The 27167-nt window shown below is 54.5% G+C and overlaps 2 protein-coding genes and 1 long non-coding RNA gene across 21 annotated transcripts in view; 1 reads left to right on the top strand and 2 right to left on the bottom strand.

Annotated features, from left to right (window-relative positions):
* LOC136098792 (uncharacterized) overlaps nucleotides 1–27167 on the top strand; it is a 43185-nt gene that overhangs the window by 6680 nt on the left and 9338 nt on the right. For 2 of the 6 annotated variants that reach the window (XR_011737661.1, XR_011737660.1), the window contains exons 3-5: nucleotides 1469–16798; nucleotides 18111–25105; nucleotides 26413–26631. This is a non-coding gene — a long non-coding RNA (uncharacterized lncRNA). Of the gene's footprint in view, nucleotides 1–618; nucleotides 16799–18110; nucleotides 25106–26412; nucleotides 26632–27167 lie in introns of those variants that run through there. The other 4 variants (XR_011737662.1, XR_011737658.1, XR_011737657.1 and 1 more) reach the window with 4 other exon arrangements.
* On the bottom strand, nucleotides 14398–16455 carry LOC139827232 (uncharacterized). Of its 9 annotated transcripts, none has more exons than XM_071804720.1 (4): nucleotides 15790–16455; nucleotides 15585–15679; nucleotides 15322–15457; nucleotides 14398–15157 (listed from the first exon to the last, which is right to left on the bottom strand). In XM_071804720.1, exons 1-4 carry the CDS (start codon nucleotides 16453–16455, stop codon nucleotides 15155–15157), a joined length of 900 nt encoding a protein of 299 aa, XP_071660821.1. In that variant the 3' UTR covers nucleotides 14398–15154. The 9 variants fall into 9 exon arrangements, with proteins under 9 accessions (XP_071660821.1, XP_071660820.1, XP_071660817.1 ...); XM_071804719.1 differs by having other exon boundaries at nucleotides 14398–15120; XM_071804716.1 differs by having other exon boundaries at nucleotides 14398–15097.
* Nucleotides 22721–24762, bottom strand: LOC139827233 (uncharacterized). 6 transcript variants are annotated; one of them, XM_071804726.1, is made up of 4 exons: nucleotides 24112–24762; nucleotides 23907–24001; nucleotides 23644–23779; nucleotides 22721–23479 (listed from the first exon to the last, which is right to left on the bottom strand). In XM_071804726.1, the coding sequence occupies exons 1-4, from the start codon at nucleotides 24760–24762 to the stop codon at nucleotides 23477–23479; spliced, it is 885 nt and encodes a 294-aa protein (XP_071660827.1). In that variant the 3' UTR covers nucleotides 22721–23476. The 6 variants fall into 6 exon arrangements, with proteins under 6 accessions (XP_071660827.1, XP_071660826.1, XP_071660828.1 ...); XM_071804725.1 differs by having other exon boundaries at nucleotides 22721–23415; XM_071804727.1 differs by having other exon boundaries at nucleotides 22721–23420; nucleotides 24112–24643.

Here is a 27167-nt window from a genome sequence, read left to right as displayed (position 1 = left end):
CCCGTGGTCTTGCCACTGCTATCCAGCTGAAAAGGATTTCCAGCCATCAGATAAGCTTGGCAGGTGGCCCTGGCAGTCCGTGTGCCATTCCTTCCCAATGCAGCAAGTGACATGTGCTGCCCAATGCAGCAAGTGGCGTGCTGCTACGCTGTCATTTATGGTGACGCTGTCTGCTCGGGAAGAAGTCCTGAATGGTTTTGTGCTGTTTACCATCTCTTTCCCTGGACTTGATAGCTCTTTTCCTGCTTTGGCTTTCATCCTTGATATCGTCCTTGAAGAGCTCTGCAGTGCTCCTCAAGAAGAAATTCCCTTTGTCTTGCCACTGCTACCCAGCTGAAAAGGATTTCCATCCATGAGCTGAGGTTTGAAGGTGGCCCTGGCAGCAGATTGTCTTACAGTGGAGAACCTCCAGCAGCCTCACGCAAGCTCTTCCTCCCTCAGCCCCTGCCCTGTGATGCCACCAGTTCCTCCCTGTGATTCCACCAGCGGGCACACCCGGCGGGTGTGCCCGCCGGGTCCAGCGGTGTCTGCCGGTGCGGGAAGATCCCGTCGAAGATGTTACAGGCTTGTGAGTATTATTTCTGCTTGTTGTTGCTGTTTAAGTTTGTGTTTCCTGGTAGCCTTTATTTGGCGTGGGTTGTTGTGTTGAACTTCTCCGTAGTGAGTTTGGTTTTCCATTTCCTGAAGGTCTAGGCAAAGATTAAACAAATGAGTGGACTTAAAGAGAAGTATTTGTTATTTGGTCATGCCATGTTGCTGTTTGAAACCTGTTTTGATTCTTGGTGATATTCAAGAAGTTGCCGCGACTCAGAGGGCAAATCTTGATGTGCTGAGCAGAAGAGTGCAATGGATCTTTTTGGTTGCCAGGTAGCTTTCCTGACCCATGTGGCCAGTTGATCGAGATTCCACTGCACGCCTGAGAGAGTGAGAAAGATCCCCTCCCTCCTTAAAGAATGACCGTGATGCTAATGGGATGAAATACGCTTGTTGATCAGCCTGGATGTCAGTCAAGCTCTGTCCCATCTCTGCCCCCCTTCCTCGACAGGTCCCATCTGTGGGCAGAGCAGTCAGAATGTCCTTGGCTCTCAGACCAGAGCAATTACAAACATTAGTTCTGTGCTGGGGTGTTAGCTCTTGTTCTCAACCTAATTCCAAAGAATGACTGTGCGAGCTGTGAAAAAGAAAGGTTTCTAACCGCGTGAAGAAAATCAGTTAGCTTTCGGTGAAAAGAGCACAATTTCTTTCAGGTATGGAGCCCTCAGGGCTCTGTCAGGGCTTTCTTTTCTCCTCTGCCTTCCCTTCCCTTCCCCCTTCCCTTTCCCTTCCTTCACTCTTCCCTAAAAACCTCTTCCCAGGACACAAAACGCAATGGATACAAGTGTTTCTGTTTGATTTTGTTTTATTTTCTTTTTTAATTTACTTCCTTTGATGTTATTTCATGTCATTTCTGTTTCTCACTCTGTTTCAGAGCCAATGCTCACAATCCTTAACACAAGCCCACGTGTAGCCGGGAGCAGGCTGATGCATTCTTCAGTTTAGCTTGAACAAACAGCCCTTGCAGGCTGGCAAAGGCAAGTCCCAGAGCTGCAGAGAGCAGCCGCAGGAATAGAGGCCAAGCTTTCTCTGGTTCCTAAGAGGGAGAACCTTGAGAATGAGGCGCGGGCCTGACCATGCCCAAAAGAAGAGGAGGTCTGTGGTACTGTGGGATCTTTTCCAAAGCATCACAGGTAGCGATGACAAGCAGATGTTTTGCCTTCCACAGCTTGTTTTGCTGCTGTGCTTCTTGGGCAGGGATGCACGAGAAGTGCTCTGGTCCCTGCCAGGCGCTTGTGTTGCCCGCAGGGAGAGGTGCCGAGTGGCAGCTGTGGATGGTTCAGCCAGGCTGGAGCCCTTCCAAGCAGGGGCTGTTTTGGTGGAGGGAGGTGTTTGGTTTTGGTAGCTTGGTTGAGGTTGTTGAGGTGGTTGGAGGTGGTTTGTGTTGAGGTTGGTTCGGGTGGTTTGGTTGAGGTTAGTTTAGTTGTTTTTGCGTAGTTTGGGTTAGGGGATTTGATTTGGGTAGGCTGTTGGAGGTTGTTGAGGTGTTTTCTGGTGGTTTAGGTTGAATAGGTGGTCTAGTTTGGGTTTCTTGGTAGGTTTGGTTTTGGTTGTTTGGTGGTTTAGGTTTTTTTGGTCATTTGGCTTAGCTTGGTTGAGGTGCTTTGGGATTTGTTGTTTTCAGTTGCTTTGTGCTGTCTGAGGCTGGTTGTGTGTTTGTAGGTTGTCTGTTACTCAGAGGAAGGCAAAAAACCTCCGGGGACCAGTGCCAGTCTGCCCCAGGGGAAAAAATTCCTTCCCGACCCCAGTGCTGGCGATCTGCCACAGCAGCCCCGCTTGTCTTCCAAAAGATCAAATAGCATTTGCGTAGTCAGTGCTTTGCCCTATCTGCTGGTCTCTCTCTGGCCTCTTTCACAAGAATTGAAAAGTTATTGGGTTTTGCTGCAGTCTTGTCGTCTGGTGGAGGGAAAGGGCATCCCGTTGCAGTTGGCACTTCCCCTCGGCAGGCGAATGTTTGTGCTCCCAGGCAGGGACCAGCCCTGGCAGCTGAACCTTGTCGCCAGAAAAGCCAGTGGCGTCCTGAGGTGTGTTAGAAGGGGGGTGGTTAGCAGGTCGAGAGAGGTTCTCCTTCCCCTCTACTCTGCCCTGGTGAGAGCACATCTGGAATATTGTGTCCAGTTCTGGGCCCCTCCATTCAAGAAGGACAGGGAACTGCTGCAGAGAGTCCAGCGCAGAGCCATGAAGTTGATTAAGGGGGTGGAGCATCTCCCTTACGAGGAAAGGCTGAAGGAGCTGGGTCTCTTTAGTTTGGAGAAGAGGAGACTGAGGGATGACCTCATTAATGTTTATAAATATGTAAAGGGTGAGTGTCAGGAGGATGGAGCCAGGCTCTTCTCAGTGACAACCAATGGTAAGACAAGGGTCAGTGTGTACAAACTGGAACACAGGAGGTTCCATTTACATTTGAGAAGAAACTTCTTCACAGTGAGGGTGACCGAGCACTGGAACAGGCTGCCCAGGGAGGTTGTGGAGTCTCCTACTCTGGAGACATTCAAGACCTGCCTGAACACCTTCGTGTGTAACCTCATCTAGGTGTTCCTGCTCCGGCAGGGGGATTGGACTGGATGATCTTTCGAGGTCCCTTCCAATCCCTAACATTCTGTGATCCTGTGATTCTGTGAAGTGCTACTTGGTGCTTAAACTGTCTTCTCTGCAAGTAGAATCAAGAAGAAAATACAGGTAGAGACACTGAGACCAAAAAAAAAAAAAAAGTTAGTGGAACGGTTGCAGAGGGTTAAAAAGAACAGGCTGCGTGTGCCATTGTTTTCTTGCTTTCCGATGCAGTAGTGGCACTGTTTTCATCCAGAAGAGGCAGACCGCCCTAGCAAAGAAATTCCCATTCGCAGTTTATTGCATCAGTGTCGAGTTGTTTTGGGATCTCGCTGTAACAGAAGAGCAGAGCAGCTGGTGGCAGTCAGCTCTGAGGCACAGAACTGCTTGGGAAAGGGGCACATTCTTTCCAGACAAGCCTGGGACTACAGGCTGCAATCACCTGACTTCTGTTCTTGGTAGGGATGCAGCCGATTACTTTTGTGTTGCTAGTCAGTATTGCTGAACCGTTAGGTGAAGAAACAGGGACAATATGCTCATGGAAGCGTATCTATGTTCTGTTGTTGTTTTAAACATCTAAGGAAATATCTATCACAGTTAGGATGGTACTGAAGTGCCTTAACAACTTGCAGTGCCCTGGTGAAGTTTTACAATATCTGTTTTACGGCTACGAGATTAAAGTCCGATTTGGAAATCTCCAGCAGCTCAGAGCTGCATCTGGATTGTACAAGACCTCTGCAAGTGATGCTGTTATACTTGGGGACTATATCTATAGTACTACGCTCTGCAGTTAGAAGCTATCAATACAGCATGGTACATGGTATTGTAATGTCTAATAGCGCAGAGCAGTTGAGGTTGGAAGGTGTCTCTGGAAAGGCAGGGTCGGCTAGAGCAGAGCGCACAGTGCTGAGTCCACTGGATACCACCGTGCTGCCTCTCCGTCTGCGAGCAGAGAGCCCTCTTACTGGTCCCAAGAGACAATGCTGAACGACAAATAAGGACATTAAGAAAGAGCAGAAAGTGTTGGATTTACTCCCGCTCCCTTATGAAGAGGATGAAGAGCAGCGTGAATGTGTCTTTTGAAACGGTGCCGTGAACTCCCTGGTGCCAATGGCGCTCACGCACCGCAGCCGACACCTGTGGGTTGGGACGGGGCTCTCCGGGGAGGGTGGAGGAGGGCGCGCCGGTCTGGGGGTGCTCGGGATGGGTCCTTCCCCTCCTGTCTCCCCACACTCTTTGCGTGGGGCGGGAGAAGAAACACAACGTCCCGGTGAGGCGGGGGGGCTCGGCCGCGCCAGGAGCGGGAGCTTTTCTTCCGTGCGGGGAGGTGGGGCCAGGGGAGCGGCGCTCGGGCCGTGCCGGGGGCCGCTGCCCGCGCAGAGGCGGGACCGGCGGGGCGCAGCGGGCGGCGCGGGGCGGCCATGGGCTCCGTGACCTCGGCCCTGGGCCGGCCGCGGCGCGCCCTGGTGCGGGTGGGCACCGAGCCGCCCCCCGCCGCCCTCCCCGGGCCCCGCCGCCGCTGTCCGCGGTGCTGAGGCCCCGCGGGGAGGACGAGGAGGAGGAGACGGAGGAAGAAGAGGAGGAGGAGGAGGAGGAGGAAGCGGGCGGCCCCGCGGAGCCCCCGGCACCCACCCGCAGCCCCGGCGCCCGTGAGCTTCAGCGAGGGGAGGCGGGACCGCCGGGGCCCCCCGCAGCCGCCGCCGGCACCCGGCCGCCCCCGCCGCTTCCTCGGCGCGGGGCTCGCCAAGCGGCGGCGGGCGGCGCAGCCCCGAGTGGAAGGGGAAGGGCAGGGGGTGCCCTGGCGTGTGGAGGGGAAGAGCCCACCCTCGGCCATCTTTCCCCCCGCCCAGCGAGGAAGCGGAGGGGGCTTGTTCAGAGGCAGAGCGCTGTTTGCTCCAGTGGTGCGATGTGGGGAGGGGGCTGTTTTTTTGGGGGGTGAAGGAGGTCGCTGGAAGTTAGAGAGCGTTTCAAAAAGACGGGCCAAATATGTTACAATTACACAAAAAATTACTAGCAGTTTAATGGTTCATCAGGTTTTAGTAAGCTTTTTATAAATGCGCAGTATTCCCATCACCTGCCGTATGGACAACATCGAGAGGATAGTTGATAGTTTGTGGTTGCAGAAATGCAGTGACTTCAAACAGGGTCCGCCTTTTGGAAACACCCTGTATATTAACCTTCCGGGTTTCTTATGCAGTCACTCGGGTAGAGCTTTAGGTCTCTTTCCAAAAGAGCTTTCACGGAGTTAGGTGTATACAGAAGTTTGTGAATGTCTACTTGTTTACCCAATCTGTATTTCAAAGGTTCACAAAAACATGCTCTTTCACTTTGGCCAGTGGCTCCCTTTACTACTATGTAGTCTTTACTTATTGGCATTGAGAATTGAGAATGTTGCTCCTGTATCTACCAAAGTTTCACTTGTTTTTGTTCTTTCCCTGGCTTCATTATAACCAGTGGATCCGCTAGGGTGGATTCCCCAGGTCTCCATCGGTCTCTTTCAACATTTGCTACCGTCTGATTCTCCCTTTGCCTACTTCCTCTGCGCCTTTCTCGACATTCGTTGTGCCAACGTCCTTTTTTCCTGCACCATGCGCACTGGTCTCTTTCTAAAGCCTTTGGAAACCTTCCTGCCCTTCCAGTTCTCAGTTCCCTACTCTCTTGTAGTGCTGCTATTAGCAGATACTTATCCTTCCCACAGTCTTCTTCCCTGTTACTAAATACTCTCCAGGCTTCATCCAACAATGTTTCCAAATTCTGACTTTCTGTTGCATTTTATGTTTAGTTAACCCTTAAAATGTTAGTTCCTTCTATCATCTCCTCCCCCTCTGGCCCCAGTCTCTCACCCCTTCTCCTCTCTTCCCCCCTCCCCTCTCTCTCCCCCATCTCTCCCTCCCCCCCCCCCAAAAGCACTTTCAAGGACACAAAACACAATGGATACAAGTGTTTATTTTTACTTTATTTTAGGCTATGAAAGTTGGGTAGTTGCTTGCAGTTGTTGAAGGTTGGGTTAGGTGAGTTGTTCTATGCTGGTTTAGGTAGGCTGTTCTAGCTAAGTTTAGCGCCAACTCGTGGAGCAGCAGGCACCCAGCCCAAATGGCCCAAAGAAGCCGTGGCAAGGGGCCGTGCTCAATGCTGCAGAGGAAGGCAAAAAACCCCCGGAGACGCTTGCTGTCCCACCTGGGGGAAAAAAAAGCCTTCCTCCCCCCAGCTGCAGGGCACAAGAGGCCATCTTCCTGGTGCTTGAGCAGCAGGCAGGATCCGAGCCAAAAGGGCCCAGAGGAGCTCTGCAAAGTGGTCATGCTCAATGCTGCAGAGGAAGGCAAAAAACCCCCGGGGACCAGTGCCAATCTGCCCCGGGGGAAAAAATTCCTTCCTGACCCCAGTGCTGGCGATCGGCTGTTCCCTGAGCATGTGAGCCAGACCTGGCTCCTTGTCCCACAGGCTGCTCACGCCTCCCAGGACCTGCCCAAGCCCTAGCCTATCCTATCCCATCCTATCCCATCCTAGGCTATCCTAGGCTATCCTACCTTGCGCTGGAGCCATCTCCTGGACTTGGGAGAGGGCCCAAAGGCCTCCGACCTATCGGACCTTGCGGGGGGGCAAGAACGCTTCGGAAAATCCTGCTTCCAGCTGTCCTGTCAAGAATTCATGACCAAACGTGGGCAGAGAAAACAAAATGCCAGAGATGAAACTTACTGCACGTAACAAGAGGACACAACAGAGATGACGGAGGAAAACAGCAAGAGGGGAAGGAGAGGAGGAGCAGAGAACACAGAAGGAAACGAGACCCTTGAATCTCACCCAATCAGAGGAGTAAGAGAAGGGTTCCAAAAGACCAGGCTCTGAATACAAAGCATACCTCGTAAGGTTTTGTCTCCAAACTTTTCCTCTTTTGAAGGCAAGGTGCAGATCCCACGCTGTCCTTTGGTCTCCGACGATGTTCTCCAGCAGCGGCCTTTGGTCCCCGGCGGTCTCCGGCGCTCTCCAGCGGGCTTCTGTGCACACACGCACATATCTGGTTTTTATTTTCTATATCTACACATTTCTATTAACTCTAGAGTCTGTATACACGTCTACAGGGAGAAGGAGAAAAAGTCTGAATTATTTGTGCCATGTGCAAACCTTTTCCCTGGAAGGCAAGCTCCTGCTCCAGCGCTGCCCTTGGGTGTCCTGGCCGTCTGTGGGGGCTCCTGAGGACTCCTCCCGGTGCTCTGGGGCTGCCGACCAGAAGATGGCAGCGACTCTCCTCGCCTCTTCCCCAGGCCCCAGGGCAGAGGAGATGCCCCGGCATGAGGGCCGGGGCTGCGGGCTGGGAAGCCGGGCTCACCTGCGGCTCCAGAGCGGCTGCTGCTCCGGCCCGGCCCATCCCGTCCCGTCCCATGCCCCGGAGGCGGCTAGTGGCGGCTGCGGGGGCGGCGCCGCTTGTGCCCAGGCGCCTGCTTGGGGGCTCTGGGAGAGCCCCCGGCCGTCCTGCGGCGCTTCGGGCACCACGGCGCTGGGGGCAGCCCGCCCACGCTGCTCTTGTGCCCCAGCAGCCCTGCCTGAGGCGGGTCCACGTCCATCGGCTCCGCCTCCTCCCGAGGCGGGTCGATGTCCATGGGCTGCTCCTCCTCCTCCCGGGGTGGGTCAACCTCCATCGGCTCCTCCTCTCGCCTGGGGGCGGTGCTGCTGCTCCCGACAGGCTGCCGCCGTTTCTTGGGCGGCGGAGCCATGGGCCGGGGGGTCCGTGAGCCTCCTCTTCTTTCTTCTGCTCGCTGCGGCCTCTTCTCTCCGAGCGCTGGCGCGGCTGGCACGGCTCTGCTCCAACTGCCACAACAGAGGCTCGCGGCGTCCCCAGCGAACGCTGCGGTGGCCGGCATAGCGGCCCACAGGGCCACGAGGGCCCCGTTGCGGGGCCATTTTGCTCTGCAGTGCTGTCAATGCTTGCACTTGGTTTGCCTCGCCTCGCCTCGCCTCGCCTCGCCTCGCCTCGGCTGGAACCAACTCATTTGCCTTTTGTCTTAAGGAAAGACCGACAGCCGCACATCTTTTGACAGTATCTTTGACCAGCACGACGAACCTGGCACTTGTATTGCACAATTATCCTGTGCTAAGGGATTCTGGTATTTCTTTAGTGCTGGAGGATGAAGAATGCAAAAGGTGTTTGAAGAGACAGTGCTCGTTCCCGCGTTTAGCGGCACACGGGGCGGGGCCGAGGAGCGACGGCTCTGCCATCCGCTCGTCGGGGCTGCTGGCTCGGTCTTTGCGGGAGGCGGTAGCGATTGGTCGGGTCTGTGTCCAGCATGGCGGCGAAGGCGAGCAGCAGCCCCTCTCAGCTGCTGCTGCCGCTCGGTAAGCGGCGCCGCGACGCTTCCGCGCTCTCCCGGTGCCCGGGCGGGGCTGCGCTGGGGCCCGGCCTGTGCCCGGCGGGCGGGCGGGCGGGGAGTCCGAGGCCGCTTGCGGGCACGCGTGGGTGGCGCGGTCGGCGCCGCCGCTTGGCGGGCAGCTGGAGCGGGGGGAGCGGGTGTGCCCGCCGGGTCCGGCGGTGTCTGCCGGTGCGGGAAGATCCCGTCGAAGATGTTACAGGCTTGTGAGTATTATTTCTGCTTGTTGTTGCTGTTTAAGTTTGTGTTTCCTGAGGGAAAACTTGCTGTAAGGTCTGTAAGCAAAACGTGCTTGTTTTTTTGGAATGAATGTTTGCCAGCTGAGTAGTTTCTGCCTTGGACTGAATCCTTGGGGGTGATCTGTTCGGGGCAGCCCTGTCATAGAGTAGCAGTTGCGTGACTGATCCTTGTCATCGGGTTCCTAACTGGTAGCCTTTATTTGGCGTGGGTTGTTGTGTTGAACTTCTCCGTAGTGAGTTTGGTTTTCCATTTCCTGAAGGTCTAGGCAAAGATTAAACAAATGAGTGGACTTAAAGAGAAGTATTTGTTATTTGGTCATGCCATGTTGCTGTTTGAAACCTGTTTTGATTCTTGGTGATATTCAAGAAGTTGCCGCGACTCAGAGGGCAAATCTTGATGTGCTGAGCAGAAGAGTGCAATGGATCTTTTTGGTTGCCAGGTAGCTTTCCTGACCCATGTGGCCAGTTGATCGAGATTCCACTGCACGCCTGAGAGAGTGAGAAAGATCCCCTCCCTCCTTAAAGAATGACCGTGATGCTAATGGGATGAAATACGCTTGTTGATCAGCCTGGATGTCAGTCAAGCTCTGTCCCATCTCTGCCCCCCTTCCTCGACAGGTCCCATCTGTGGGCAGAGCAGTCAGAATGTCCTTGGCTCTCAGACCAGAGCAATTACAAACATTAGTTCTGTGCTGGGGTGTTAGCTCTTGTTCTCAACCTAATTCCAAAGAATGACTGTGCGAGCTGTGAAAAAGAAAGGTTTCTAACCGCGTGAAGAAAATCAGTTAGCTTTCGGTGAAAAGAGCACAATTTCTTTCAGGTATGGAGCCCTCAGGGCTCTGTCAGGGCTTTCTTTTCTCCTTTGCCTTCCCTTCCCTTCCCCCTTCCCTTTCCCTTCCTTCACTCTTCCCTAAAAACCTCTTCCCAGGACACAAAACGCAATGGATACAAGTGTTTCTGTTTGATTTTGTTTTATTTTCTTTTTTAATTTACTTCCTTTGATGTTATTTCATGTCATTTCTGTTTCTCACTCTGTTTCAGAGCCAATGCTCACAATCCTTAACACAAGCCCACGTGTAGCCAGGAGCAGGCTGATGCATTCTTCAGTTTAGCTTGAACAAACAGCCCTTGCAGACTGACAAAGGCAAGTCCCAGAGCTGCAGAGAGCAGCCGCAGGAATAGAGGCCAAGCTTTCTCTGGTTCCTAAGAGGGAGAACCTTGAGAATGAGGCGCGGGCCTGACCATGCCCAAAAGAAGAGGAGGTCTGTGGTACTGTGGGATCTTTTCCAAAGCATCACAGGTAGCGATGACAAGCAGATGTTTTGCCTTCCACAGCTTGTTTTGCTGCTGTGCTTCTTGGGCAGGGATGCACGAGAAGTGCTCTGGTCCCTGCCAGGCGCTTGTGTTGCCCGCAGGGAGAGGTGCCGAGTGGCAGCTGTGGATGGTTCAGCCAGGCTGGAGCCCTTCCAAGCAGGGGCTGTTTTGGTGGAGGGAGGTGTTTGGTTTTGGTAGCTTGGTTGAGGTTGTTGAGGTGGTTGGAGGTGGTTTGTGTTGAGGTTGGTTCGGGTGGTTTGGTTGAGGTTAGTTTAGTTGTTTTTGCGTAGTTTGGGTTAGGGGATTTGATTTGGGTAGGCTGTTGGAGGTTGTTGAGGTGTTTTCTGGTGGTTTAGGTTGAATAGGTGGTCTAGTTTGGGTTTCTTGGTAGGTTTGGTTTTGGTTGTTTGGTGGTTTAGGTTTTTTTGGTCATTTGGCTTAGCTTGGTTGAGGTGCTTTGGGATTTGTTGTTTTCAGTTGCTTTGTGCTGTCTGAGGCTGGTTGTGTGTTTGTAGGTTGTCTGTTACTCAGAGGAAGGCAAAAAACCCCCGGGGACCAGTGCCAGTCTGCCCCAGGGGAAAAAATTCCTTCCCGACCCCAGTGCTGGCGATCTGCCACAGCAGCCCCGCTTGTCTTCCAAAAGATCAAATAGCATTTGCGTAGTCAGTGCTTTGCCCTATCTGCTGGTCTCTCTCTGGCCTCTTTCACAAGAATTGAAAAGTTATTGGGTTTTGCTGCAGTCTTGTCGTCTGGTGGAGGGAAAGGGCATCCCGTTGCAGTTGGCACTTCCCCTCGGCAGGCGAATGTTTGTGCTCCCAGGCAGGGACCAGCCCTGGCAGCTGAACCTTGTCGCCAGAAAAGCCAATGGCGTCCTGGGGTGTGTTAGAAGGGGGGTGGTTAGCAGGTCGAGAGAGGTTCTCCTTCCCCTCTACTCTGCCCTGGTGAGAGCACATCTGGAATATTGTGTCCAGTTCTGGGCCCCTCCATTCAAGAAGGACAGGGAACTGCTGCAGAGAGTCCAGCGCAGAGCCATGAAGTTGATTAAGGGGGTGGAGCATCTCCCTTACGAGGAAAGGCTGAGGGAGCTGGGTCTCTTTAGTTTGGAGAAGAGGAGACTGAGGGATGACCTCATTAATGTTTATAAATATGTAAAGGGTGAGTGTCAGGAGGATGGAGCCAGGCTCTTCTCAGTGACAACCAATGGTAAGACAAGGGTCAGTGTGTACAAACTGGAACACAGGAGGTTCCATTTACATTTGAGAAGAAACTTCTTCACAGTGAGGGTGACCGAGCACTGGAACAGGCTGCCCAGGGAGGTTGTGGAGTCTCCTACTCTGGAGACATTCAAGACCTGCCTGAACACCTTCGTGTGTAACCTCATCTAGGTGTTCCTGCTCCGGCAGGGGGATTGGACTGGATGATCTTTCGAGGTCCCTTCCAATCCCTAACATTCTGTGATCCTGTGATTCTGTGAAGTGCTACTTGGTGCTTAAACTGTCTTCTCTGCAAGTAGAATCAAGAAGAAAATACAGGTAGAGACACTGAGACCAAAAAAAAAAAAAAGTTAGTGGAACGGTTGCAGAGGGTTAAAAAGAACAGGCTGCGTGTGCCATTGTTTTCTTGCTTTCCGATGCAGTAGTGGCACTGTTTTCATCCAGAAGAGGCAGACCGCCCTAGCAAAGAAATTCCCATTCACAGTTTATTGCATCAGTGTCGAGTTGTTTTGGGATCTCGCTGTAACAGAAGAGCAGAGCAGCTGGTGGCAGTCAGCTCTGAGGCACAGAACTGCTTGGGAAAGGGGCACATTCTTTCCAGACAAGCCTGGGACTACAGGCTGCAATCACCTGACTTCTGTTCTTGGTAGGGATGCAGCCGATTACTTTTGTGTTGCTAGTCAGTATTGCTGAACCGTTAGGTGAAGAAACAGGGACAATATGCTCATGGAAGCGTATCTATGTTCTGTTGTTGTTTTAAACATCTAAGGAAATATCTATCACAGTTAGGATGGTACTGAAGTGCCTTAACAACTTGCAGTGCCCTGGTGAAGTTTTACAATATCTGTTTTACGGCTACGAGATTAAAGTCCGATTTGGAAATCTCCAGCAGCTCAGAGCTGCATCTGGATTGTACAAGACCTCTGCAAGTGATGCTGTTATACTTGGGGACTATATCTATAGTACTACGCTCTGCAGTTAGAAGCTATCAATACAGCATGGTACATGGTATTGTAATGTCTAATAGCGCAGAGCAGTTGAGGTTGGAAGGTGTCTCTGGAAAGGCAGGGTCGGCTAGAGCAGAGCGCACAGTGCTGAGTCCACTGGATACCACCGTGCTGCCTCTCCGTCTGCGAGCAGAGAGCCCTCTTACTGGTCCCAAGAGACAATGCTGAACGACAAATAAGGACATTAAGAAAGAGCAGAAAGTGTTGGATTTACTCCCGCTCCCTTATGAAGAGGATGAAGAGCAGCGTGAATGTGTCTTTTGAAACGGTGCCGTGAACTCCCTGGTGCCAATGGCGCTCACGCACCGCAGCCGACACCTGTGGGTTGGGACGGGGCTCTCCGGGGAGGGTGGAGGAGGGCGCGCCGGTCTGGGGGTGCTCGGGATGGGTCCTTCCCCTCCTGTCTCCCCACACTCTTTGCGTGGGGCGGGAGAAGAAACACAACGTCCCGGTGAGGCGGGGGGGCTCGGCCGCGCCAGGAGCGGGAGCTTTTCTTCCGTGCGGGGAGGTGGGGCCAGGGGAGCGGCGCTCGGGCCGTGCCGGGGGCCGCTGCCCGCGCAGAGGCGGGACCGGCGGGGCGCAGCGGGCGGCGCGGGGCGGCCATGGGCTCCGTGACCTCGGCCCTGGGCCGGCCGCGGCGCGCCCTGGTGCGGGTGGGCACCGAGCCGCCCCCCGCCGCCCTCCCCGGGCCCCGCCGCCGCTGTCCGCGGTGCTGAGGCCCCGCGGGGAGGACGAGGAGGAGGAGACGGAGGAAGAAGAGGAGGAGGAGGAGGAGGAGGAAGCGGGCGGCCCCGCGGAGCCCCCGGCACCCACCCGCAGCCCCGGCGCCCGTGAGCTTCAGCGAGGGGAGGCGGGACCGCCGGGGCCCCCCGCAGCCGCCGCCGGCACCCGGCCGCCCCCGCCGCTTCCTCGGCGCGGGGCTCGCCAAGCGGCGGCGGGCGGCGCAGCCCCGAGTGGAAGGGGAAGGGCAGGGGGTGCCCTGGCGTGTGGAGGGGAAGAGCCCACCCTCGGCCATCTTTCCCCCCGCCCAGCGAGGAAGCGGAGGGGGCTTGTTCAGAGGCAGAGCGCTGTTTGCTCCAGTGGTGCGATGTGGGGAGGGGGCTGTTTTTTTGGGGGGTGAAGGAGGTCGCTGGAAGTTAGAGAGCGTTTCAAAAAGACGGGCCAAATATGTTACAATTACACAAAAAATTACTAGCAGTTTAATGGTTCATCAGGTTTTAGTAAGCTTTTTATAAATGCGCAGTATTCCCATCACCTGCCGTATGGACAACATCGAGAGGATAGTTGATAGTTTGTGGTTGCAGAAATGCAGTGACTTCAAACAGGGTCCGCCTTTTGGAAACACCCTGTATATTAACCTTCCGGGTTTCTTATGCAGTCACTCGGGTAGAGCTTTAGGTCTCTTTCCAAAAGAGCTTTCACGGAGTTAGGTGTATACAGAAGTTTGTGAATGTCTACTTGTTTACCCAATCTGTATTTCAAAGGTTCACAAAAACATGCTCTTTCACTTTGGCCAGTGGCTCCCTTTACTACTATGTAGTCTTTACTTATTGGCATTGAGAATTGAGAATGTTGCTCCTGTATCTACCAAAGTTTCACTTGTTTTTGTTCTTTCCCTGGCTTCATTATAACCAGTGGATCCGCTAGGGTGGATTCCCCAGGTCTCCATCGGTCTCTTTCAACATTTGCTACCGTCTGATTCTCCCTTTGCCTACTTCCTCTGCGCCTTTCTCGACATTCGTTGTGCCAACGTCCTTTTTTCCTGCACCATGCGCACTGGTCTCTTTCTAAAGCCTTTGGAAACCTTCCTGCCCTTCCAGTTCTCAGTTCCCTACTCTCTTGTAGTGCTGCTATTAGCAGATACTTATCCTTCCCACAGTCTTCTTCCCTGTTACTAAATACTCTCCAGGCTTCATCCAACAATGTTTCCAAATTCTGACTTTCTGTTGCATTTTATGTTTAGTTAACCCTTAAAATGTTAGTTCCTTCTATCATCTCCTCCCCCTCTGGCCCCAGTCTCTCACCCCTTCTCCTCTCTTCCCCCCTCCCCTCTCTCTCCCCCATCTCTCCCTCCCCCCCCCCCAAAAGCACTTTCAAGGACACAAAACACAATGGATACAAGTGTTTATTTTTACTTTATTTTAGGCTATGAAAGTTGGGTAGTTGCTTGCAGTTGTTGAAGGTTGGGTTAGGTGAGTTGTTCTATGCTGGTTTAGGTAGGCTGTTCTAGCTAAGTTTAGCGCCAACTCGTGGAGCAGCAGGCACCCAGCCCAAATGGCCCAAAGAAGCCGTGGCAAGGGGCCGTGCTCAGCGCTGCAGAGGAAGGCAAAAAACCCCCGGAGACGCTTGCTGTCCCACCTGGGGGAAAAAAAAGCCTTCCTCCCCCCAGCTGCAGGGCACAAGAGGCCATCTTCCTGGTGCTTGAGCAGCAGGCAGGATCCGAGCCAAAAGGGCCCAGAGGAGCTCTGCAAAGTGGTCATGCTCAATGCTGCAGAGGAAGGCAAAAAACCCCCGGGGACCAGTGCCAATCTGCCCCGGGGGAAAAAATTCCTTCCTGACCCCAGTGCTGGCGATCGGCTGTTCCCTGAGCATGTGAGCCAGACCTGGCTCCTTGTCCCACAGGCTGCTCACGCCTCCCAGGACCTGCCCAAGCCCTAGCCTATCCTATCCCATCCTATCCCATCCTAGGCTATCCTAGGCTATCCTACCTTGCGCTGGAGCCATCTCCTGGACTTGGGAGAGGGCCCAAAGGCCTCCGACCTATCGGACCTTGCGGGGGGGCAAGAACGCTTCGGAAAATCCTGCTTCCAGCTGTCCTGTCAAGAATTCATGACCAAACGTGGGCAGAGAAAACAAAATGCCAGAGATGAAACTTACTGCACGTAACAAGAGGACACAACAGAGATGACGGAGGAAAACAGCAAGAGGGGAAGGAGAGGAGGAGCAGAGAACACAGAAGGAAACGAGACCCTTGAATCTCACCCAATCAGAGGAGTAAGAGAAGGGTTCCAAAAGACCAGGCTCTGAATACAAAGCATACCTCGTAAGGTTTTGTCTCCAAACTTTTCCTCTTTTGAAGGCAAGGTGCAGATCCCACGCTGTCCTTTGGTCTCCGACGATGTTCTCCAGCAGCGGCCTTTGGTCCCCGGCGGTCTCCGGCGCTCTCCAGCGGGCTTCTGTGCACACACGCACATATCTGGTTTTTATTTTCTATATCTACACATTTCTATTAACTCTAGAGTCTGTATACACGTCTACAGGGAGAAGGAGAAAAAGTCTGAATTATTTGTGCCATGTGCAAACCTTTTCCCTGGAAGGCAAGCTCCTGCTCCAGCGCTGCCCTTGGGTGTCCTGGCCGTCTGTGGGGGCTCCTGAGGACTCCTCCCGGTGCTCTGGGGCTGCCGACCAGAAGATGGCAGCGACTCTCCTCGCCTCTTCCCCAGGCCCCAGGGCAGAGGAGATGCCCCGGCATGAGGGCCGGGGCTGCGGGCTGGGAAGCCGGGCTCACCTGCGGCTCCAGAGCGGCTGCTGCTCCGGCCCGGCCCATCCCGTCCCGTCCCATGCCCCGGAGGCGGCTAGTGGCGGCTGCGGGGGCGGCGCCGCTTGTGCCCAGGCGCCTGCTTGGGGGCTCTGGGAGAGCCCCCGGCCGTCCTGCGGCGCTTCGGGCACCACGGCGCTGGGGGCAGCCCGCCCACGCTGCTCTTGTGCCCCAGCAGCCCTGCCTGAGGCGGGTCCACGTCCATCGGCTCCGCCTCCTCCCGAGGCGGGTCGATGTCCATGGGCTGCTCCTCCTCCTCCCGGGGTGGGTCAACCTCCATCGGCTCCTCCTCTCGCCTGGGGGCGGTGCTGCTGCTCCCGACAGGCTGCCGCCGTTTCTTGGGCGGCGGAGCCATGGGCCGGGGGGTCCGTGAGCCTCCTCTTCTTTCTTCTGCTCGCTGCGGCCTCTTCTCTCCGAGCGCTGGCGCGGCTGGCACGGCTCTGCTCCAACTGCCACAACAGAGGCTCGCGGCGTCCCCAGCGAACGCTGCGGTGGCCGGCATAGCGGCCCACAGGGCCACGAGGGCCCCGTTGCGGGGCCATTTTGCTCTGCAGTGCTGTCAATGCTTGCACTTGGTTTGCCTCGCCTCGCCTCGCCTCGCCTCGCCTCGCCTCGCCTCGGCTGGAACCAACTCATTTGCCTTTTGTCTTAAGGAAAGACCGACAGCCGCACATCTTTTGACAGTATCTTTGACCAGCACGACGAACCTGGCACTTGTATTGCACAATTATCCTGTGCTAAGGGATTCTGGTATTTCTTTAGTGCTGGAGGATGAAGAATGCAAAAGGTGTTTGAAGAGACAGTGCTCGTTCCCGCGTTTAGCGGCACACGGGGCGGGGCCGAGGAGCGACGGCTCTGCCATCCGCTCGTCGGGGCTGCTGGCTCGGTCTTTGCGGGAGGCGGTAGCGATTGGTCGGGTCTGTGTCCAGCATGGCGGCGAAGGCGAGCAGCAGCCCCTCTCAGCTGCTGCTGCCGCTCGGTAAGCGGCGCCGCGACGCTTCCGCGCTCTCCCGGTGCCCGGGCGGGGCTGCGCTGGGGCCCGGCCTGTGCCCGGCGGGCGGGCGGGCGGGGAGTCCGAGGCCGCTTGCGGGCACGCGTGGGTGGCGCGGTCGGCGCCGCCGCTTGGCGGGCAGCTGGAGCGGGGGGAGCGGGTGTGCCCGCCGGGTCCGGCGGTGTCTGCCGGTGCGGGAAGATCCCGTCGAAGATGTTACAGGCTTGTGAGTATTATTTCTGCTTGTTGTTGCTGTTTAAGTTTGTGTTTCCTGAGGGAAAACTTGCTGTAAGGTCTGTAAGCAAAACGTGCTTGTTTTTTTGGAATGAATGTTTGCCAGCTGAGTAGTTTCTGCCTTGGACTGAATCCTTGGGGGTGATCTGTTCGGGGCAGCCCTGTCATAGAGTAGCAGTTGCGTGACTGATCCTTGTCATCGGGTTCCTAACTGGTAGCCTTTATTTGGCGTGGGTTGTTGTGTTGAACTTCTCCGTAGTGAGTTTGGTTTTCCATTTCCTGAAGGTCTAGGCAAAGATTAAACAAATGAGTGGACTTAAAGAGAAGTATTTGTTATTTGGTCATGCCATGTTGCTGTTTGAAACCTGTTTTGATTCTTGGTGATATTCAAGAAGTTGCCGCGACTCAGAGGGCAAATCTTGATGTGCTGAGCAGAAGAGTGCAATGGATCTTTTTGGTTGCCAGGTAGCTTTCCTGACCCATGTGGCCAGTTGATCGAGATTCCACTGCACGCCTGAGAGAGTGAGAAAGATCCCCTCCCTCCTTAAAGAATGACCGTGATGCTAATGGGATGAAATACGCTTGTTGATCAGCCTGGATGTCAGTCAAGCTCTGTCCCATCTCTGCCCCCCTTCCTCGACAGGTCCCATCTGTGGGCAGAGCAGTCAGAATGTCCTTGGCTCTCAGACCAGAGCAATTACAAACATTAGTTCTGTGCTGGGGTGTTAGCTCTTGTTCTCAACCTAATTCCAAAGAATGACTGTGCGAGCTGTGAAAAAGAAAGGTTTCTAACCGCGTGAAGAAAATCAGTTAGCTTTCGGTGAAAAGAGCACAATTTCTTTCAGGTATGGAGCCCTCAGGGCTCTGTCAGGGCTTTCTTTTCTCCTTTGCCTTCCCTTCCCTTCCCCCTTCCCTTTCCCTTCCTTCACTCTTCCCTAAAAACCTCTTCCCAGGACACAAAACGCAATGGATACAAGTGTTTCTGTTTGATTTTGTTTTATTTTCTTTTTTAATTTACTTCCTTTGATGTTATTTCATGTCATTTCTGTTTCTCACTCTGTTTCAGAGCCAATGCTCACAATCCTTAACACAAGCCCACGTGTAGCCAGGAGCAGGCTGATGCATTCTTCAGTTTAGCTTGAACAAACAGCCCTTGCAGACTGACAAAGGCAAGTCCCAGAGCTGCAGAGAGCAGCCGCAGGAATAGAGGCCAAGCTTTCTCTGGTTCCTAAGAGGGAGAACCTTGAGAATGAGGCGCGGGCCTGACCATGCCCAAAAGAAGAGGAGGTCTGTGGTACTGTGGGATCTTTTCCAAAGCATCACAGGTAGCGATGACAAGCAGATGTTTTGCCTTCCACAGCTTGTTTTGCTGCTGTGCTTCTTGGGCAGGGATGCACGAGAAGTGCTCTGGTCCCTGCCAGGCGCTTGTGTTGCCCGCAGGGAGAGGTGCCGAGTGGCAGCTGTGGATGGTTCAGCCAGGCTGGAGCCCTTCCAAGCAGGGGCTGTTTTGGTGGAGGGAGGTGTTTGGTTTTGGTAGCTTGGTTGAGGTTGTTGAGGTGGTTGGAGGTGGTTTGTGTTGAGGTTGGTTCGGGTGGTTTGGTTGAGGTTAGTTTAGTTGTTTTTGCGTAGTTTGGGTTAGGGGATTTGATTTGGGTAGGCTGTTGGAGGTTGTTGAGGTGTTTTCTGGTGGTTTAGGTTGAATAGGTGGTCTAGTTTGGGTTTCTTGGTAGGTTTGGTTTTGGTTGTTTGGTGGTTTAGGTTTTTTTGGTCATTTGGCTTAGCTTGGTTGAGGTGCTTTGGGATTTGTTGTTTTCAGTTGCTTTGTGCTGTCTGAGGCTGGTTGTGTGTTTGTAGGTTGTCTGTTACTCAGAGGAAGGCAAAAAACCCCCGGGGACCAGTGCCAGTCTGCCCCAGGGGAAAAAATTCCTTCCCGACCCCAGTGCTGGCGATCTGCCACAGCAGCCCCGCTTGTCTTCCAAAAGATCAAATAGCATTTGCGTAGTCAGTGCTTTGCCCTATCTGCTGGTCTCTCTCTGGCCTCTTTCACAAGAATTGAAAAGTTATTGGGTTTTGCTGCAGTCTTGTCGTCTGGTGGAGGGAAAGGGCATCCCGTTGCAGTTGGCACTTCCCCTCGGCAGGCGAATGTTTGTGCTCCCAGGCAGGGACCAGCCCTGGCAGCTGAACCTTGTCGCCAGAAAAGCCAATGGCGTCCTGGGGTGTGTTAGAAGGGGGGTGGTTAGCAGGTCGAGAGAGGTTCTCCTTCCCCTCTACTCTGCCCTGGTGAGAGCACATCTGGAATATTGTGTCCAGTTCTGGGCCCCTCCATTCAAGAAGGACAGGGAACTGCTGCAGAGAGTCCAGCGCAGAGCCATGAAGTTGATTAAGGGGGTGGAGCATCTCCCTTACGAGGAAAGGCTGAGGGAGCTGGGTCTCTTTAGTTTGGAGAAGAGGAGACTGAGGGATGACCTCATTAATGTTTATAAATATGTAAAGGGTGAGTGTCAGGAGGATGGAGCCAGGCTCTTCTCAGTGACAACCAATGGTAAGACAAGGGTCAGTGTGTACAAACTGGAACACAGGAGGTTCCATTTACATTTGAGAAGAAACTTCTTCACAGTGAGGGTGACCGAGCACTGGAACAGGCTGCCCAGGGAGGTTGTGGAGTCTCCTACTCTGGAGACATTCAAGACCTGCCTGAACACCTTCGTGTGTAACCTCATCTAGGTGTTCCTGCTCCGGCAGGGGGATTGGACTGGATGATCTTTCGAGGTCCCTTCCAATCCCTAACATTCTGTGATCCTGTGATTCTGTGAAGTGCTACTTGGTGCTTAAACTGTCTTCTCTGCAAGTAGAATCAAGAAGAAAATACAGGTAGAGACACTGAGACCAAAAAAAAAAAAAAGTTAGTGGAACGGTTGCAGAGGGTTAAAAAGAACAGGCTGCGTGTGCCATTGTTTTCTTGCTTTCCGATGCAGTAGTGGCACTGTTTTCATCCAGAAGAGGCAGACCGCCCTAGCAAAGAAATTCCCATTCACAGTTTATTGCATCAGTGTCGAGTTGTTTTGGGATCTCGCTGTAACAGAAGAGCAGAGCAGCTGGTGGCAGTCAGCTCTGAGGCACAGAACTGCTTGGGAAAGGGGCACATTCTTTCCAGACAAGCCTGGGACTACAGGCTGCAATCACCTGACTTCTGTTCTTGGTAGGGATGCAGCCGATTACTTTTGTGTTGCTAGTCAGTATTGCTGAACCGTTAGGTGAAGAAACAGGGACAATATGCTCATGGAAGCGTATCTATGTTCTGTTGTTGTTTTAAACATCTAAGGAAATATCTATCACAGTTAGGATGGTACTGAAGTGCCTTAACAACTTGCAGTGCCCTGGTGAAGTTTTACAATATCTGTTTTACGGCTACGAGATTAAAGTCCGATTTGGAAATCTCCAGCAGCTCAGAGCTGCATCTGGATTGTACAAGACCTCTGCAAGTGATGCTGTTATACTTGGGGACTATATCTATAGTACTACGCTCTGCAGTTAGAAGCTATCAATACAGCATGGTACATGGTATTGTAATGTCTAATAGCGCAGAGCAGTTGAGGTTGGAAGGTGTCTCTGGAAAGGCAGGGTCGGCTAGAGCAGAGCGCACAGTGCTGAGTCCACTGGATACCACCGTGCTGCCTCTCCGTCTGCGAGCAGAGAGCCCTCTTACTGGTCCCAAGAGACAATGCTGAACGACAAATAAGGACATTAAGAAAGAGCAGAAAGTGTTGGATTTACTCCCGCTCCCTTATGAAGAGGATGAAGAGCAGCGTGAATGTGTCTTTTGAAACGGTGCCGTGAACTCCCTGGTGCCAATGGCGCTCACGCACCGCAGCCGACACCTGTGGGTTGGGACGGGGCTCTCCGGGGAGGGTGGAGGAGGGCGCGCCGGTCTGGGGGTGCTCGGGATGGGTCCTTCCCCTCCTGTCTCCCCACACTCTTTGCGTGGGGCGGGAGAAGAAACACAACGTCCCGGTGAGGCGGGGGGGCTCGGCCGCGCCAGGAGCGGGAGCTTTTCTTCCGTGCGGGGAGGTGGGGCCAGGGGAGCGGCGCTCGGGCCGTGCCGGGGGCCGCTGCCCGCGCAGAGGCGGGACCGGCGGGGCGCAGCGGGCGGCGCGGGGCGGCCATGGGCTCCGTGACCTCGGCCCTGGGCCGGCCGCGGCGCGCCCTGGTGCGGGTGGGCACCGAGCCGCCCCCCGCCGCCCTCCCCGGGCCCCGCCGCCGCTGTCCGCGGTGCTGAGGCCCCGCGGGGAGGACGAGGAGGAGGAGACGGAGGAAGAAGAGGAGGAGGAGGAGGAGGAGGAAGCGGGCGGCCCCGCGGAGCCCCCGGCACCCACCCGCAGCCCCGGCGCCCGTGAGCTTCAGCGAGGGGAGGCGGGACCGCCGGGGCCCCCCGCAGCCGCCGCCGGCACCCGGCCGCCCCCGCCGCTTCCTCGGCGCGGGGCTCGCCAAGCGGCGGCGGGCGGCGCAGCCCCGAGTGGAAGGGGAAGGGCAGGGGGTGCCCTGGCGTGTGGAGGGGAAGAGCCCACCCTCGGCCATCTTTCCCCCCGCCCAGCGAGGAAGCGGAGGGGGCTTGTTCAGAGGCAGAGCGCTGTTTGCTCCAGTGGTGCGATGTGGGGAGGGGGCTGTTTTTTTGGGGGGTGAAGGAGGTCGCTGGAAGTTAGAGAGCGTTTCAAAAAGACGGGCCAAATATGTTACAATTACACAAAAAATTACTAGCAGTTTAATGGTTCATCAGGTTTTAGTAAGCTTTTTATAAATGCGCAGTATTCCCATCACCTGCCGTATGGACAACATCGAGAGGATAGTTGATAGTTTGTGGTTGCAGAAATGCAGTGACTTCAAACAGGGTCCGCCTTTTGGAAACACCCTGTATATTAACCTTCCGGGTTTCTTATGCAGTCACTCGGGTAGAGCTTTAGGTCTCTTTCCAAAAGAGCTTTCACGGAGTTAGGTGTATACAGAAGTTTGTGAATGTCTACTTGTTTACCCAATCTGTATTTCAAAGGTTCACAAAAACATGCTCTTTCACTTTGGCCAGTGGCTCCCTTTACTACTATGTAGTCTTTACTTATTGGCATTGAGAATTGAGAATGTTGCTCCTGTATCTACCAAAGTTTCACTTGTTTTTGTTCTTTCCCTGGCTTCATTATAACCAGTGGATCCGCTAGGGTGGATTCCCCAGGTCTCCATCGGTCTCTTTCAACATTTGCTACCGTCTGATTCTCCCTTTGCCTACTTCCTCTGCGCCTTTCTCGACATTCGTTGTGCCAACGTCCTTTTTTCCTGCACCATGCGCACTGGTCTCTTTCTAAAGCCTTTGGAAACCTTCCTGCCCTTCCAGTTCTCAGTTCCCTACTCTCTTGTAGTGCTGCTATTAGCAGATACTTATCCTTCCCACAGTCTTCTTCCCTGTTACTAAATACTCTCCAGGCTTCATCCAACAATGTTTCCAAATTCTGACTTTCTGTTGCATTTTATGTTTAGTTAACCCTTAAAATGTTAGTTCCTTCTATCATCTCCTCCCCCTCTGGCCCCAGTCTCTCACCCCTTCTCCTCTCTTCCCCCCTCCCCTCTCTCTCCCCCATCTCTCCCTCCCCCCCCCCCAAAAGCACTTTCAAGGACACAAAACACAATGGATACAAGTGTTTATTTTTACTTTATTTTAGGCTATGAAAGTTGGGTAGTTGCTTGCAGTTGTTGAAGGTTGGGTTAGGTGAGTTGTTCTATGCTGGTTTAGGTAGGCTGTTCTAGCTAAGTTTAGCGCCAACTCGTGGAGCAGCAGGCACCCAGCCCAAATGGCCCAAAGAAGCCGTGGCAAGGGGCCGTGCTCAGCGCTGCAGAGGAAGGCAAAAAACCCCCGGAGACGCTTGCTGTCCCACCTGGGGGAAAAAAAAGCCTTCCTCCCCCCAGCTGCAGGGCACAAGAGGCCATCTTCCTGGTGCTTGAGCAGCAGGCAGGATCCGAGCCAAAAGGGCCCAGAGGAGCTCTGCAAAGTGGTCATGCTCAATGCTGCAGAGGAAGGCAAAAAACCCCCGGGGACCAGTGCCAATCTGCCCCGGGGGAAAAAATTCCTTCCTGACCCCAGTGCTGGCGATCGGCTGTTCCCTGAGCATGTGAGCCAGACCTGGCTCCTTGTCCCACAGGCTGCTCACGCCTCCCAGGACCTGCCCAAGCCCTAGCCTATCCTATCCCATCCTATCCCATCCTAGGCTATCCTAGGCTATCCTACCTTGCGCTGGAGCCATCTCCTGGACTTGGGAGAGGGCCCAAAGGCCTCCGACCTATCGGACCTTGCGGGGGGGCAAGAACGCTTCGGAAAATCCTGCTTCCAGCTGTCCTGTCAGAATTCATGACCAAACGTGGGCAGAGAAAACAAAATGCCAGAGATGAAACTTACTGCACGTAACAAGAGGACACAACAGAGATGACGGAGGAAAACAGCAAGAGGGGAAGGAGAGGAGGAGCAGAGAACACAGAAGGAAACGAGACCCTTGAATCTCACCCAATCAGAGGAGTAAGAGAAGGGTTCCAAAAGACCAGGCTCTGAATACAAAGCATACCTCGTAAGGTTTTGTCTCCAAACTTTTCCTCTTTTGAAGGCAAGGTGCAGATCCCACGCTGTCCTTTGGTCTCCGACGATGTTCTCCAGCAGCGGCCTTTGGTCCCCGGCGGTCTCCGGCGCTCTCCAGCGGGCTTCTGTGCACACACGCACATATCTGGTTTTTATTTTCTGTATCTACACATTTCTATTAACTCTAGAGTCTGTATACACGTCTACAGGGAGAAGGAGAAAAAGTCTGAATTATTTGTGCCATGTGCAAACCTTTTCCCTGGAAGGCAAGCTCCTGCTCCAGCGCTGCCCTTGGGTGTCCTGGCCGTCTGTGGGGGCTCCTGAGGACTCCTCCCGGTGCTCTGGGGCTGCCGACCAGAAGATGGCAGCGACTCTCCTCGCCTCTTCCCCAGGCCCCAGGGCAGAGGAGATGCCCCGGCATGAGGGCCGGGGCTGCGGGCTGGGAAGCCGGGCTCACCTGCGGCTCCAGAGCGGCTGCTGCTCCGGCCCGGCCCATCCCATCCCGTCCCATGCCCCGGAGGCGGCTAGTGGCGGCTGCGGGGGCGGCGCCGCTTGTGCCCAGGCGCCTGCTTGGGGGCTCTGGGAGAGCCCCCGGCCGTCCTGCGGCGCTTCGGGCACCACGGCGCTGGGGGCAGCCCGCCCACGCTGCTCTTGTGCCCCAGCAGCCCTGCCTGAGGCGGGTCCACGTCCATCGGCTCCGCCTCCTCCCGAGGCGGGTCGATGTCCATGGGCTGCTCCTCCTCCTCCCGGGGTGGGTCAACCTCCATCGGCTCCTCCTCTCGCCTGGGGGCGGTGCTGCTGCTCCCGACAGGCTGCCGCCGTTTCTTGGGCGGCGGAGCCATGGGCCGGGGGGTCCGTGAGCCTCCTCTTCTTTCTTCTGCTCGCTGCGGCCTCTTCTCTCCGAGCGCTGGCGCGGCTGGCACGGCTGTGCTCCAACTGCCACAACAGAGGCTCGCGGCGTCCCCAGCGAACGCTGCGGTGGCCGGCATGGCGGCCCACAGGGCCACGAGGGCCCCGTTGCGGGGCCATTTTGCTCTGCAGTGCTGTCAATGCTTGCACTTGGTTTGCCTCGCCTCGCCTCGCCTCGCCTCGGCTGGAACCAACTCATTTGCCTTTTGTCTTAAGGAAAGACCGACAGCCGCACATCTTTTGACAGTATCTTTGACCAGCACGACGAACCTGGCACTTGTATTGCACAATTATCCTGTGCTAAGGGATTCTGGTATTTCTTTAGTGCTGGAGGATGAAGAATGCAAAAGGTGTTTGAAGAGACAGTGCTCGTTCCCGCGTTTAGCGGCACACGGGGCGGGGCCGAGGAGCGACGGCTCTGCCATCCGCTCGTCGGGGCTGCTGGCTCGGTCTTTGCGGGAGGCGGTAGCGATTGGTCGGCTCTGTGTCCAGCATGGCGGCCAAGGCGAGCTGCAGCCCCTCTCAGCTGCTGCTGCCGCTCGGTAAGCGGCGCCGCGACGCTTCCGCGCTCTCCCGGTGCCCGGGCGGGGCTGCGCTGGGGCCCGGCCTGTGCCCGGCGGGCGGGCGGGCGGGGAGTCCGAGGCCGCTTGCGGGCACGCGTGGGTGGCGCGGTCGGCGCCGCCGCTTGGCGGGCAGCTGGAGCGGGGGGAGCGGGTGTGCCCGCCGGGTCCGGCGGTGTCTGCCGGTGCGGGAAGATCCCGTCGAAGATGTTACAGGCTTGTGAGTATTATTTCTGCTTGTTGTTGCTGTTTAAGTTTGTGTTTCCTGAGGGAAAACTTGCTGTAAGGTCTGTAAGCAAAACGTGCTTGTTTTTTTGGAATGAATGTTTGCCAGCTGAGTAGTTTCTGCCTTGGACTGAATCCTTGGGGGTGATCTGTTCGGGGCAGCCCTGTCACAGAGTAGCAGTTGCGTGACTGATCCTTGTCATCGGGTTCCTAACTGGTAGCCTTTATTTGGCGTGGGTTGTTGTGTTGAACTTCTCCGTAGTGAGTTTGGTTTTCCATTTCCTGAAGGTCTAGGCAAAGATTAAACAAATGAGTGGACTTAAAGAGAAGTATTTGTTATTTGGTCATGCCATGTTGCTGTTTGAAACCTGTTTTGATTCTTGGTGATATTCAAGAAGTTGCCGCGACTCAGAGGGCAAATCTTGATGTGCTGAGCAGAAGAGTGCAATGGATCTTTTTGGTTGCCAGGTAGCTTTCCTGACCCATGTGGCCAGTTGATCGAGATTCCACTGCACGCCTGAGAGAGTGAGAAAGATCCCCTCCCTCCTTAAAGAATGACCGTGATGCTAATGGGATGAAATACGCTTGTTGATCAGCCTGGATGTCAGTCAAGCTCTGTCCCATCTCTGCCCCCCTTCCTCGACAGGTCCCATCTGTGGGCAGAGCAGTCAGAATGTCCTTGGCTCTCAGACCAGAGCAATTACAAACATTAGTTCTGTGCTGGGGTGTTAGCTCTTGTTCTCAACCTAATTCCAAAGAATGACTGTGCGAGCTGTGAAAAAGAAAGGTTTCTAACCGCGTGAAGAAAATCAGTTAGCTTTCGGTGAAAAGAGCACAATTTCTTTCAGGTATGGAGCCCTCAGGGCTCTGTCAGGGCTTTCTTTTCTCCTCTGCCTTCCCTTCCCCCTTCCCTTTCCCTTCCTTCACTCTTCCCTAAAAACCTCTTCCCAGGACACAAAACGCAATGGATACAAGTGTTTCTGTTTGATTTTGTTTTATTTTCTTTTTTAATTTACTTCCTTTGATGTTATTTCATGTCATTTCTGTTTCTCACTCTGTTTCAGAGCCAATGCTCACAATCCTTAACACAAGCCCACGTGTAGCCAGGAGCAGGCTGATGCATTCTTCAGTTTAGCTTGAACAAACAGCCCTTGCAGGCTGGCAAAGGCAAGTCCCAGAGCTGCAGAGAGCAGCAGCAGGAATAGAGGCCAAGCTTTCCCTGGTTGCTGAAGAGGGAGAACCTTGAGAATGAGGCGCGGGCCTGACCATGCACAAAAGAAGAGGTATGTGGTACTGTGGGATCTTTTCCAAAGCATCACAGGTAGCGATGACAAGCAGACGTTTTGCCTTCCACAGCTTGTTTTGCTGCTGTGCTTCTCGGGCAGGGATGCACGAGAAGCGCTCTGGTCCCTGCCAGGCGCTGGTGTTGCCCGCAGGGAGAGCTGCCGAGTGGCAGCTGCGAATCCTTCCTGTTCCTGACAGGACACCAGTGGCTGCTCCAAAGCACTGGGTCCCCATGCAACATCTCTGCATCCTGTTCCCTACATCTGCCTTCTTTGTAACTTGTTTGGGTTTTGCCTGTTTCTTTCTACCTTGTTTGTTTTTTTGTTGTGGTGGTGGTGGTGGTGGTGTTTCTCTTGTTGCTGTTGTTCTGGTTTTGTTGGGGCTTTTGAAGTTTGTTTCGTTTGGTTGGTTTAGGTCAGTTTCTGTGAGTTGCTTTTGGTAGGCTTTTTGAGAGTGGTTGTTCGAAGGTGGTTGTTTGACGCTGTATTACGTTGTTGGTAGGTTGTGTGTTCGTAGGTCACTGAAGGCGGGTTGT

This window comes from Patagioenas fasciata, chromosome 2 (assembly GCF_037038585.1).
Source record: "Patagioenas fasciata isolate bPatFas1 chromosome 2, bPatFas1.hap1, whole genome shotgun sequence".
NCBI classification, from domain to species: Eukaryota; Metazoa; Chordata; class Aves; order Columbiformes; family Columbidae; genus Patagioenas; species Patagioenas fasciata.
The sequence above is the reverse complement of the archived record's forward strand: the minus strand, read 5'-3'. Positions and strand labels throughout refer to the sequence as shown.